The sequence below is a fragment of the Rhinopithecus bieti genome, unplaced genomic scaffold (genome assembly GCF_001698545.2).
Source record: "Rhinopithecus bieti isolate Rb0 unplaced genomic scaffold, ASM169854v2 scaffold_16097, whole genome shotgun sequence".
NCBI lineage: Eukaryota > Metazoa > Chordata > Mammalia > Primates > Cercopithecidae > Rhinopithecus > Rhinopithecus bieti.
In genome coordinates, this window is record NW_016808851.1 from 102768 (window position 1) to 116586 (window position 13819).

Consider the following 13819-nt stretch of genomic DNA (forward strand, 5'->3'; position numbering starts at 1 on the left):
CTAAAAGCATGAGGAGGTCTTTGAGTATATTCTATATCCCTTTATGACTTGGGGGAAAAAAAGAAAGGAAAGCCCTAAAGGCCTACCGTGATCAATCTTTATGTGATCAGTTGTGTTTCCATGGAGAGCAGAAGCCAAGGGTGGGGTCTACGTCTTGATGGGGCTCACTTTGCTGCACACCCATCTGTGGCCAACCACACCCAAATCCATGGCTGCACCCACACCTCTGCTCAGTCCCTGGATGGTCCCTGCAGTCATCCTCAAAGGGGCAACATGAGTGCATCCTCGTCTCAGTCACCATGGAACCATCTAGATCTGTGGACAGAAGCCAGAAGTAAGTGGGGGGGCCAGTGGCACCTGGCCGCAAGGGAGGGCTTAGCCTGGGGTGAGGACTGGGCAGAATCCCTGAGTCCCACTCTGCCCCCAGCCACTCAGCCAGTTCCCCATTGAATGAGAAAAATAGACACAGACCTCCCACTCCACACAGTCTTCATGTGGGGAGAAGCTGCACCTGGTGACCATCAATCCCCAGGGTCCTGAGGCTGTGGGAAAGGGGAGGAGGCCTGGACAAAGCCCAGGACCTGTCTATGCTTCAGGACAGGGACATGGGATGGCAGCAGCCTCTGTGACTGAGCAGTGACGCAGGAGCCTGGAAGATTCTGGCCTGATGCACTAGAGCCTCTGTGCAGGAGGGGCCACGTGGAGGGTGGTATGGGGGACAACAGACACATGGGAGTGGGCAGTTCTCAGATTTGTGAGGGGCATCGCTTGGTGGTCCGGGGATCTGTGTGTGAGAAGATCCAGCCCAGGATGGAGACAGAAGTGGTTCAAAAGTGACTGTAATGGCCATGATCTAGAGACCATGTATTCAGACATGGAAGTCAGCTGATATTGTGGCTGAATATGCCCGTGCAAGGTTCTTCAGCTTTCTGGGCATGGATGCCCGCGTGTGGAAAATGACAAATTCTACAAGAAACTCTGTCCTTGCACATGCTAAGGATCCAGGGCAGGTCTCCTATTTCAGTTGTGAGCCCTGCGGCCCACCCTGAAGTCAGCAAAAGCCAGGTCCACCCTGAGGAGAGCTGGAACTCTGATCCCAGGCCGAGGCCTCTTCATGGCCCTGGGGGTGCTGTGAGGGGGTGGAAATGAAAGCAAGGCCCATTCATCAGGACTCAGGAGTGTTTTTCAGACCCACAGAGGATTTTTTCCTCCATCACCTGGTGAGCCTGACATGATTTAAGGGTGGTTGGAGGCTGAGTGAACCAGTGAATGAATGAGACAGTTGTGGGAGTGAATGGGACTAGAGGAATAGCACAGGTGCAGAGGGGAGCTGGAGCGGAGACCCCCAGGGGCCTGAAGGTGGCAGCATCGAGGTTGGAGACCTTGTGGCTGGCACAAGTTGGTAATATTTTTTCCCGTTTTCCTTTTTTGGTTGTTGGGTGTTTTTTATTTATTTATTTTTTGTGGGGATGCGGGGTACAGAGTCTCGTGCTGTGGCCCAGACTGGAGTGCAGTGGGATGATCTCAGCTCACTGCAACCTCCATCTCCCGGGTTCAAGCGATTCTCCTGCCTCGGCCTCCTAAGTAGCTGGGATTACAGGCGCCTGCCACTGTGCCAGGCTAATTTTTGCAATTTTAGTAGAGACAGGGTCTTACCATGTTGGCCAGGGTGGGCTGGAACTCCTGGCCTTAGGTGATCCACCTGCCTCGGCCTCCAAAAGTGCTGGAATTACAGGCATGAGCCACCGCGCTGGGCCACAACATGGAAATTTGAATGCCAGTCTGGGTGTCCACAAAGATTTTCCAAGGAAAAGTAATTTTGGTTTTCAACCAATCTGGGGGTGCTTCATCAGGATAGAATCTTCTAGAAAACATAGTGTAATGGTGGACAGCAAACTGCTGTCTTCAGGTTTGATTGAGCCTAGAGTGCAAAAGGGCCAGGAAAATCTTGCCTTTTTTTTTTTTTTTTTTTTTAAGACAGACTCTTGCACTGTCGCCTGGGCTGGTGTGCAGTGGTGCAATCTCGGCTTGCTGCAACCTCTGTCTCCTGGGTTCAAGCAATTCTCCTGCCTCGGCTTTCTGAGTAGCTGGGACTACAGGTGCCTGCCACCATGCCCAGCTAATTTTTTGTATTTTTAGTAGTGATGGGGTTTCACTGCATTGGCCAGGCTGGTCTCGAACTCCTGATCTCATGGTCAACCCACCTCAGCCTCCCAAAGTGCTGGGATTACAGATGTGAGCCGCCGTGCCTGGCCAAAAATCTTGCCTTTTAAGCAAAGAAGGAATGAGTCTGAAAGTGGGAATGGAAATGGGAAAAGATAAGGGGGCCAGGAGGAAAGAGAAGGAGAAAAGAAGGGGTGGGATCTGAGAGGGAGCAAGGATCTAAGCATTTATGGCCCCATGGCCTGGAGTTGCAAGTGGGCAGGGTGGCGACAATGGAGCTGTGACAGCCTTGAGGGCCTGGGTGACTCATACACAGGGCCCTCTGCTTCCTCCGGATGTGTCATGCCCTGGGCTTCAGGTCCCCAGTGGCACAGGTGTTGGTGCAGAGTTGGGCATTTGCCTCCAGCCTCTGCTCCTGCTGCCAGGCTGGTCCGAGTCGAGTCGGGTAGTTGAGTTCCGGGGCTGGACCCTAAGCAGGGGTTGTGGGCAAACACAGGGGGTCTTGGACTACATGGGGGTCAGGAGGAGGGGAGGCTTCTGGAAGTTTCTGAAGGTCTCCCTGGAATTTAATGTGGCATTGCTAGCTGGAGCCAGCCTGGCATGGGGAGAGAGATGTGAAACTGATGAAAAGCGGGCAGCCTGATTTAAAAGCAAACCCTGAGACCTTTCCAAGAACAATAAAGCGTATTGTAGTCACTGAAAGAAACGAATACACACACACACACACAAAAGTAGCCTTTCTTGGCAGATACAGCACATTTTATTTTTAATCTTTACATTTATCATTGCCTTTTGAAAACAATGTATATTATTCAATATTTAAAAATCCAACCTGGGAGTTTCAGTGATTTATGTGATAAGTTTAGTAATTCACCTTCATTGTTATTACTGTTTAGGATTTAGCTCTGTCATATTTTTTTTTTTTTTTTAAGATATGGGGTCTCCCTCTGTTGTCCAGGCTGGAGTGCAGTGGTGCGGTCATAGCTCACTGTAGCCTCTAACTCCTGGGCTCAGGCCATATTACTGCCTCAGCCTCCGAGTAGCCAGGACTACAAGCATGTGCCACCCACTGGGCTAATTTTCTATATTTGTTTGCAGAGATGGGGTCTGCCTATATTGCCCAGGCTGGTCTTGAACTCCCGAGCTCAAGCGATCCTCCCACCTAGGCCTCCCAAATTGCAGGGATTACAGGCGTGAGCCACTTTCCCTGGTCCATATGTATTTATTGTATTTTTTATTGCTGGTATTTGCCCTCCATACCTGTGTTCCATTTAGTATACTGAAGGTTTTTTCTGTTGGTTTAAAAGTTATATATTCTAGTTTTCTTCTCAGGGTGGCTGCCCTTAACCTATGACTCATACCAATATGTATCACATTTATTGGTATTAATGGTTTTGTTTTATTCCTAATTTTAGAAGTATCAGCACATTTTCCTATCCCTTTTGTGTGCCACCTCCAGCCCCATTTTCTTAATATCTTTCATAGCTATAATTCTCGGTTATTCTTAGCAACACTTCCTTGTTTCTGTGATCCTAAGTTCACATTTCCCACCCCCACCAACCCTTTTTTTTTGAGATGGAGTCTCGCTCTGTCACCTATGCTGGAGTGCAGTGGCACGATCTCAGCTCACTGCAACCTCCACCTCCTGGGTTCAAGTGATTCTCCTGCTTCAGCCTCCTGAGTACCTGGGATTACAGGAACCTGCCACCACACCCAGTTAATTTTTTGTATTTTTAGTAGAGACAGAATTTCGCCATGTTGACCAGGCTGGTCTCTAACTTCTGACCTCAGGTAATCCACCCACCTCGACCTCCCAAAGTGCTAGGATTACAGGTGTGAGCTACCGCGCCCGGCCCACATTTTCCCTTTTTGTTGACAACAGTAATCTGGAACAGATTCTTTGATCACTCGTCCTCCTTGGTTCTCTTGTCACATGTTCTGTGTTTCTCTTGCTATTGGAGTTCCTTCCTCTAAACTATTTCCAACTTGGATCTTCAGGAGGTAAATATTCTTCAGATTTTAATAAGCTCAGGAGCTTATTTCCTGAGCTATTTCATCCAGTGGTACCGTTCCAGGCTGTTAGTCATAGTCTCAAGAAGGCGGAGAATGGTTTCTACTTTAACCTACCTTTTCATAGATGCACTTGTAGATCGGACAAGCTTATTGTTTTTCTCTTATTCAGCTACTGCTAGTCTTCTCTCCTCCCACTAAAGAAGGAGACCACTACTACTCCTGCTGCCCTCCTACCCCCACCTTGCCTAGTTCACAAAAGAGGAGGAAAGAGAGAAAGCAAAAAGTTAGAAAGAAACAAAAGTGACATAAATAGCCAGACAACCTTGGCACCACCACCTGGTCCTAGGAGTTAAAAAAAGTAATAATAATAACATCAGTCCCTGACCTAAACTACTTGTGTTATCTGTAAATTCCAGACACTGTATGAAAAAAGCACTGTAAAACTTTTTGTTCTGTTAGCTGATGCATGTAGCCCCAGTCACGTTTCCCACGCTTGCTCGATTTATCACGACCCTTTCACTTGGACCACTTAAAGTTATAAGCCTTTAAAAAGGCCAAGAATTTCTTTTTCTGGGAGCTTGGCTCTTAAGACATGAGTCTGCCGATCCTCCCGGCTGAATAAAAAACCACTTCCTTCTTTAATCTGGTGTCTGAGGAGTTTTGTCTGTGGCTCGTCCTGCTACACCAGCATCACACCAGCTCCTCCCCCATTGCTGTGGGGTCTCTGCTCTCCCTGTTCACCATGTTCCCACCATTGGCTCCCCATCCTCACTGCCCTCCCAGCATCATCCCAGCCCCTCCAGGGTCACTGCCTGACCAGGTGGCAGTTGGGTGAAGAGGCAGAGATCAAGACAAGACACCTGGTCCAGTTTGACTTTAGGTTCGTCTCTGAAACACGACTGCATTCCACATCCTGTTCCTCCTGCAACCTCAGCTGGGAGGATGTGTAGGACTGTGTAGAATCTTGGTGGTTGATGACCAATTCGTGTAACCATGGCTTTTCAGCTACATTGATTTTTCCTAAAACGGACAAGCAGACTGTCAATAAGTTATGGAAATACTGTTTTCCTTACTAAAAATAGAGATGTATACACCTATCAGTGCTGGTTTTTGAAATAAACATAAGCCCATAGGCACTCTGCTGCATGCAGATTCTATCTCAAAATAACACACTTTGAAGATCTTCCAAGATCTGCATATACAGATTATTTTCCTTTTTATCTCTGCATGATATTGCATAGAAAGACTGCATCACAACAAATGTAACCAGTGTCTATGTATGAAGATCCAGATGGTCTCCAGTCAGTTACTTTTACAGAAATGAAATGCTGCAGAAACTGTGCTTCCATGAGTCTCAATTCAATTGTGTGGAACAGATTTCCAGACACAGAATTGCTGTGCAAATTAATGCACCTTTAAAGCGTCTCATGTCATGGGATGGCAATGCTGGCGACACTCTTGTCTGTGATTGTGAAGACCCAGCTGGGGCAGAGGATGGTGAAACATCCACTGTAGAGAGAGGGGTAACTAGTACAAGCTTCCTGGAGAACAGGGTGACAGGGCTCATCAAGGGTCAAAAATATCCAAGTCTGAATTAAGAATATGTATTAATATGCGTTTGAAATGGCATAAAGACTCCCTGAAAAGATGAGAAGAATCCAATTAAGTTTTGTCCTGGGCATGTGGCCAATGAGAGTGGATGCAGGCAGGGGTGGGGGAGCCTTTCACACATGACTTTTCATGGTTTCCATCCTGCAACAGGTGAATATATGGAGGTAAAGAAGTAAGGAAAAATGGGACCTGGAGCCCTGGGGACAGTCACTGGGTGGGCTCGCCAGATCTGTTGTGGGCCACGAGGTTCCAGAGACTTGGAACCCAGGTAGGCGCACGCGGGACTGCTGCAGTGACGAGGCACTGGTTATAGATATTTACTCAACGGTATTGTCACAGGGGAAATATTACAGGTGATTGCTGATTTCAACCACAGATGATTTTGGGTAAAGTTCGCACCTGGCGGTTTCAGTTTCCACCCAGTCGTGTCCTCTGGGCTCTGCTCCCTCCTTCCAGGTCGCCCGCTACGCCGGAGCTCTGGACCCGGGTCCTGCCCGGTGGAGACCGCGGAGTGGGTGCCCCGCTGCCGGCCAATGCCCCCGGGCCTCCGGGTCCACAGCCTCCGGACCAAACGGCCTTACGAAGACCTGGGAGGACTCGGCTGTCGTGGCAAGGGACAGGCGGTTCCCTTGATGGAAGGATCCTGGAAATGCGGGGTTTTGGTGTGGTGAGGAGCAGGAGGTTTCCCCTTCATCCTCGCGGGGACTTTGCCACTGGCTCCGTGTGGAGACGTCACCTTCCCGCTCGGATTAGTGGGGCTCCAACAGTGTAGCCCCACAAGTACTCCCCATCCCCTTGCCATGGTGCTGCTGCGGGAGGGCGCACGAGACGGGCGGAGCTTCCCGTTGTTGCCTCCTCGACCCCGCCGCTCGCGGTACAGGACTCCTGGTTTCTCCGCTGGGCTGGGGGTCCCGAGCATGGACATCGTGAGGTGGAGAGAACTTTGGGATGGGTGGACAGAAGGATTCGAGGGAGGGCGGGAGAAAGGGAGAGGAAGGAAGCAGGTAGGCTCAGAGAACGGGGAGAAATCCCTGCCACGAAAATGGGGAGAGGGTGACACACGTACAGCACTCGCACTCCACTGACTCTCCATCTCCTGCTCTCTGCCCTGTAAGGAATACAGGCCCCACCCGCTCCACCCTCAATGTGTTTGGGGTCAGCTATTCCAGCGGGGTGAGGCGTCCCCTTGTGGGTGCGATTGGCATGTCCCTGAGGACTGCGGATACTGAGCGCCTTTTCCTGGGGTCGCTGCCATTTGCATTCTTCGTCTTCTTTTTTTTTCTTTTTTTGAGACGGAGTTTAGCTCTTGTTGCCTTGGCTAGAGTGCAGTAGAGCGATCTCTGTTCACCGCAAACTCCATCTCCCGGGTTCAAGCGATTCTCCTGCCTCAGCCTGCAGAGTAGCTGGGACTACAGGCGTGTGCCACCATGCCTGGTTAATTTTTTGTCTTTCTAGTAAAGACGGAGTTTCTCCATGTTGGTCCGGCTGGCCTCAAACTCCCGACCTCAGGCGATCTGCCCGCCTCGGCCTCCCAAAGTGCTGGGATTACAGGCGTGAGCCACTGAGCCTGGCCTGCATTCTTTTGATGCCAGTGGGCAAAGGGAGGTCCCCAAACGCCAGTGGGACGGCGACCCCAGCTGGTGTCGGGCTCTAGACACCGCCCGGGAAAATGAATTCAAAGACCAATGGGAAAACAGAGAAAGGACAGAGATTTATTGTAAAAGGAAAAGTACACACTCACATAAAGGGACTGCAGGGGAACTCAAGAGAGAGGCAGGTGCAAGAGGGCTTGGGTGAATAGACACTCTCTATTCCGTTCCACTGATCTAAGTGTCTATTTTTGTACCGGTACCACTCTGTTTTGATCACCATAGCCTTATATTGTAGTTTGAAGTCAGGCAATGTCATGCCTCTGGCTTTGTTCTTTTTGCTTGTGATTGTTTTGGCTATTTGGGCTCTTTTTTTTAATTCCAAATAACTTTTAGATTAGATTTTTCTAATTTTGTGAAAAATGACATTGGTATTGATAGGGATAGTGTTGCATCTATAAATTGCTTTTGGAAGGATGGCCATTTTAGCTATATTGATTCTTCCAACTCATGAGCATGAAATATTTTTCCATATATTTGTGCTGTCTCTGATTTTATTCAGTCATGTTTTGTAGATTCTCTGTTTCCACACAAAATCTAGCAGAATCACTCATTTGTTACTCCATATCATGGAGGAAAAATGAAATAATATTACCTCTTTACTGGGTGATACAACAAAATTCTAAACTCAGTAGTTTTTTGGGAAATAGAATCCTTCATTTAAATATCAGTACAGAGCAATAAATTACTAGAGAAAACAATCATTAATATAATTTTTGCTTATTAAATAATTATCTTTCAGGACACAGAAAGAAACCCTGGAGGTCTGAACTATAACATGATTGTTTCACTGACAATATCATTTGTAAGAAAGAGGTCATCACTCAAAGAAGTACTTGATTTTCCAAACAAAAGCAGAAGAAACAAAATGCTGACATATCTTGTTTAGTCAGCCAGATGTTAAGTTCAGGAATTCCATCAGGTAGCACCAAGAGAAAATGCATAAAATGATAGGAATAACCACTGGTAAAATTGCTGGCAAAAGGAATCAAGGCAGTGAAGGAGCTATTGGGTCCATGGTGTCATCATGATCTTCTGGAGGCCTCTGGACATACAAAGTACGTGGTGAGCAGGTGGCCAGCCAGAAGGGTGAGATTGATCAAGACCATGCTTACAGGGGCTTTTTGGTATCATCTTCGACCTTCAGAAAGGACACAAATGTTGATTACAGAGGTGGAGGAGAACCTGGATCACTTTTCCAGGGCAAGCTTTCCCTAGTCACTCCACCTGTCAGAGCCCCCTGCACTAAAGGACTTGTTTTTTCTTTGAGCCCCAACCCTGGTGCCTGCAGGTTGGACCAACCTCCTTCCTCCTTTGTCACATCACAGAGTCAGCCCAGGCCCGGCACCTGACTAGGGGATGGAGTGGAGGGTCCTGCAGGACTGAAGCTGGCAGTGATAGGCCTGCTCCTGCACTCAAAGCCCTCTCTACCATCTGACAAGAGGGCCTAAAACATGGCAAGGGTTGGGGGGAGCCCATCCAAAGACAGGGCTCTGTATTCCTGTGCCCTTGGCCTTGGGTAGGCCTGCAGGCAAACATCCTTCCTTCCCCTTCTTACTCAGCCTCTCCTCAAACTGGGAGAAGCACCCATAGCTGTGAAGGTGACAGTCCCTGTTCCACCTTATCCATTCCTGGTCCAGCCCAGCGGTGCCCACGGAACTCCAGCAGCAGCTCAGCTCCCCCTTGTCTGAGTCCACTGTGCTCCAGGTATGGTCATCAGCCAGCTCAGGATCTGGGGTATGCAAAAGGTGGATGGCAGGGGAGCTGCTTCACGGCCCGGACTTGAACACCATGGCTCCATGGGACTGACTGAGAAGGTTTTTAAAAAACCTTCTCAAGAGAAGCCTCTACTCTTTGCCTTCCACCTTAATTCCTGAACCCAAACCACTTCCTGTGGGAAGGCAGTCCTGCACTTCCTCATTTTGAATTAGGGGTACCAAGCCCCCTCCTCCTGGGATAAGACCCATATCTCTCTCTTAGCCTCAGAGATGGAATCCCACTTCCCTTTTCACACCTCATGTAAAGCTACACGATGCATGTGACCCAATTAAGAGGACTGACTGCCCATATCTGAATTCCTGCTGCTGGCAAGCCATACACCCACCCATCCTCAATAGGAACCTGCTCTGAATCAGAGCTGAACTTGCTAAACCCTCTCAAGCTCAATAGACCCTGAGCCTTGGTATGGGCCCCTCCATTTCCCTCTGGCCTCTGAAGGTGAGAATCCATTATAACTCACGGCTGAGCTTCCCAGGTCATTGCCAACAAGCGACACAAGGTCTCATTCACCTGTCTCATGTCAGGATGAGAAGATCCTGGCCATGGGGAGGGGTGGCACTCTGGGAATTCTCCATCCTCGTCCTCCCTCCTCACCCACCTGCTCCTTGCTTCCCTCCCAATTCTGCCCCCATACCTGTCACTCTAAAGGACTCTCCTTAGCAGCCAGGGAGGATGAAGCAGGGGAGGATGAGGAGGAGGCTCCAGGGACTGAGGGTGGTGGCCATGGCTATGGATTAGGCTGTGCCTGGGACACATGAGGAGGCACATGATGAGGAGGCAGCAAAGAATGAGGGTGGTGGCCATGGTGCTGGGTTGGGCTGCGCCTGAGGACACAGTGCATGGTACTGAAATGGAAACACAAGAGTGACAACACTTGTCCAGGCCCCAAATCTGAGGAGATGCCTCCTCAGCTCCTGCTGACCCAGGTCATCCTGGAAGGCAAAGGTTTTGTGCCCTCCTGCTATGGGGCAGCCTCTGGGACAGTTCCTGGGGTAGGAAGGGAGGGGGTGTCCCTGTCCTCAGGGAGCTCACACAGCTGCTGAGGGAAGCAAGGTGACAGCACAGCCCACCCTCCTGCTGTGGTGGAAGAAGAGATGATGCCCCAGGGCTGGGGAGGGTCGGGTCTTGGGGCTGGCATTTGAGGTGGCTTTGATGGATTTCCAGAACCAGACCAGGGAGAAGAAAGGAAAAGTGATTCTCAAAAGAGGGAACACTAAGGAAAAAGGTCTTAAAACAGTGACACCCATAGTTTTGAGGCTGGTGAGAAATCCACAGTGCGGACAGCAGAAGCAAGTACAGTGAGGAAGAGGAGTCAGGAGGGAAAAAGGAGAGGGGGATGAGAGAACACAGGCACACCAGTACCCTGAGGAGGAGCCCCCTACAAGGGGGTCATTTTAACAAACGTGTATACTGGGATGACTGAAGCTGAACTCAAGAACTAGTGTCTCGAGATCACCGTTTCTGATCTCATTCCAGATCCCCGTTTCTTTCTTCTGTTACCTCCTGCACTTGGCTCCAGGGTGCTGCCTATGCCCATCAAGAAGTCCCCAAGCCATCTTGTGCAATCTCCCATTGAGATGTAATGGAAGGACATGGTCACATCCTTGTCATTCTCCCACTTTTCTTTCATCTTTCTGGCTCCAGGATGAACCATCGTCCACGTTCTGTTCTCTGAGTCAAAGAGGAGGAAGATCTGTCCATCTAAACTGAACTGCCAAGATCCACTGCTGTGTCCTTTGGCTTTCTGCTCACAAGACATCCAGGCCTGCAGGGTGAGGGGTTCTGCCTCCATCAAAAGAGAGAGATCAAGTCTGGTCTTGACACATTTTGAGCCCCCATCCTGTTCTCCTTACAATTTCCTGGCCTTACTCTCTGCCACATCCTGGCCTTGCCTCTAGACCTCTTGAAGGGTAAGATGACCTTCCCATTTGTACTTTTACATGAAAACTATAAATGCCTCTAACCTACCACTGTGTCTGCTCCCTCCTGTCCTGGGCCACCTGAAACTTACCCCTGGGCGTGTAATTCTCCCGCTGAATGTCAAGCAGTTGCTCTGTGAGCATGTCCACCACTTCTCTCAGTACTGGGTTCTGTGCTTTCCAGGTCTTTGTGACATTTAGTTTCTTCCCCAGGGTACTGATGGGTGTGACTGTCTTGTTGCCACAGTCATAGTGAAGAAAAGTCTTTTTATCCACCTGGTCTTGAACTGCACACCACCGTGGTCCAGGTCTGCACTTAGGGATGATGGTGATGTCATAGCAAATAGAGTGAGGGTCTGTGGAGAAAGGCAGGTGAGGGTTGGGTGGGGAGAAAAAGAGCCCTATATAGCCCTCCTCCATATTGTGACAACAAGAGGATGCCTCTGGAGGGCTGGGCTGGCCCAGAAAGGAGTGCCCCCTCCAGAACTGTGGTGTCCATAAGTTTAAGGCGAGTGCTCCCCCCTTGCATGAGGAGGAGGAGGAGGTCTCTGCCTGTTGAGAAAACCACATGTCCCCAGACATGTCCCACTGCCCCTCTGTCCACATCAGTCAACACATGACCTTGCTAGAGAGGTGCCAGGCCTGCTAGAGGAGGAAGGGCCTGGATGGCAGAGGATCTTCAGCAGCAGCCCAAGTGGACTGTGGGAGGTGAGAGAGGGTGTGGGGGCTACCCCTGAGGATGCTGGTGCATGGTGGGATGGACTGAGGATGGAAAATCTAACTAACTAGGGTTAATTAGAGAAAGAAGAGTTAATTTTCATTGTCACGGAATTTAACATGTTGGCAAAGCCCCTGGTGAAGTGCTCATCTGCTATGAGGATGCCTTCCTGAAATGAGGATGCCTTGGACAAAGAGATGGTCTACACAGCAATAAATAGAAAATCTGAAAATCTAAAGCGGATAGTAGAGGGAGCTCACAGGCTCAGGGAAGTGCCCATGACAGAGGGGTCTGAGTGTGAAAATCCAGAACAATTCCCATCCACTGTGCTCATGGGAAGCCTGGAGGACTCCTGTTTGCCCAGCATATAAAGAAGGCCCCATGAGAAGGCACCAATATGGGATGAAGCTCAGGGATGCCTATTGCAGAAGGCCAGGGTTGGGGGTAGGATGCTGTTCCTGAAATGGGCTTCCAGTAGTAATGGGATGAAAAATCCTTAAATAACAGATTCCAGGTGGAGGTGTCAACTGTCAGGAACAAGCAGGGTTCAATGATGGAAATGATTAGAGAAGTCACAATACCAGCTGGTGACCTCAGCCATACAAAGCTTTGCCCATGACTCATAGAACAAAGGAGCTCAAGATCCCAAAGAGATGGAAACCCAACCCGGATACTGCTGGATTTAAGTAATTACAACAAACAGAGATAAAACAAATGATGGATGACCAGGAGGCTGAAAGTAGCCAGTCCATCAAGAACAAGGCTGCTTTGCCCAATTTACATAATGAAGCCACCTCTCATACCCTGAACCCATGACTACAACAAGACACCAGTTTCCAGTGAGGAAGGACCCTTTAACCTCACAGTAAGAGCAAATATTCTTTGTGGCTTTCTCCAAAGATATTTATGGCCACTAGAGTTTGCTGTGATGGGCAATTTTGTAAATATATAAAGGTGTGCAGGGAATATGTTCTCCATTGTAACTACTCAACTCTGCTGGTGTAGCTCAAAAGCAGTCATAGACAATCCATGAATGATGAGGGATTAAGGGATTAATGCCTTAAGTGCCCAGTGACCCAAGACCCCCGAATATCCTAGAGGTACATGTGGTTACAATGTCTAATTGGAAAATTGCAATATAGATTCCGTGTGAATGTTCAGAGGCAAGGCAACGCCACTCACAGCAAGAAAATCTCAACATTAAAAAATGACTCCTGTAGAGTACTGTGCCTTGGCAGAGATGGGGCCTTTAGCCATGGAAGGGCAGTGACCATGCAGCCTCAGAGCTGCCCATTACGGGTATGTTTCTCACCCTCTAAGTCATTAGGAAGGTAGGCACGGCAGTGAGAAGACTCAGGTGGTTCTCTTGGGATGGGCAGGAGCAGGGCCACAGGGAACCAAGAAGCTGCACAAGCAGTTGGCCCAAATCCCCAGGACTCCACACGGCAGCACCCCCTCACCCTCAGCTTCAGGGAAGGCCTCAGGGAAGGTCCCTGATGGCCCCCATGGAACATAGGAGCATCAAAGGAGGGGAGAGTAGGCCCCGAACCATGGGGCCCCCTCTCCTATCACATCCATACCACCTAGAAACCACAGGCAAGGTTGGACCACTTTCTACTCTCCAACTGACACCTGAGACACCACTTGGAGATGACACCATAGGGGATGGGGCACTATTCACTGGGACACTGTAATCCCCTCGTTTGGGGTCAGCAACCTAGGACAGGGTCTGAATCTGGTCCCCCTCATTTGCAGGTTGCCATTGCCTGCTGTTGCTCTACAAAGTGACAGGACTTGACACAGAGATGGAGAATCCAAGGCCTGCAAAGATCACAGGGTATCCTTCCTCCCTTTCTAGAAAGGGTTTGCTGACCCCTGTCTACACAGTGACTATTCTCTATGACGCTGACTCCCCAGTAGGAAGAACAGGCGGGTCTGGGCCCCAAGGACAAAAGTGGGCGCCTCTA

General features: G+C 49.5%; 1 protein-coding gene across 1 annotated transcript; it reads right to left on the reverse strand.

The window, feature by feature from the left end:
- Positions 1 to 9846: 9846 nt before the first annotated feature.
- Positions 9847 to 11845, reverse strand: LOC108539143 (retinoic acid early transcript 1L protein-like). The gene is made up of 4 exons (XM_017887642.1): positions 11756 to 11845; positions 11227 to 11490; positions 10716 to 10997; positions 9847 to 9960 (listed from the first exon to the last, which is right to left on the reverse strand). Exons 2-4 carry the CDS (start codon positions 11276 to 11278, stop codon positions 9950 to 9952), a joined length of 345 nt encoding a protein of 114 aa, XP_017743131.1. The 5' UTR covers positions 11279 to 11490; positions 11756 to 11845; the 3' UTR covers positions 9847 to 9949.
- Between the last annotated feature and the right edge of the window lie 1974 nt (positions 11846 to 13819).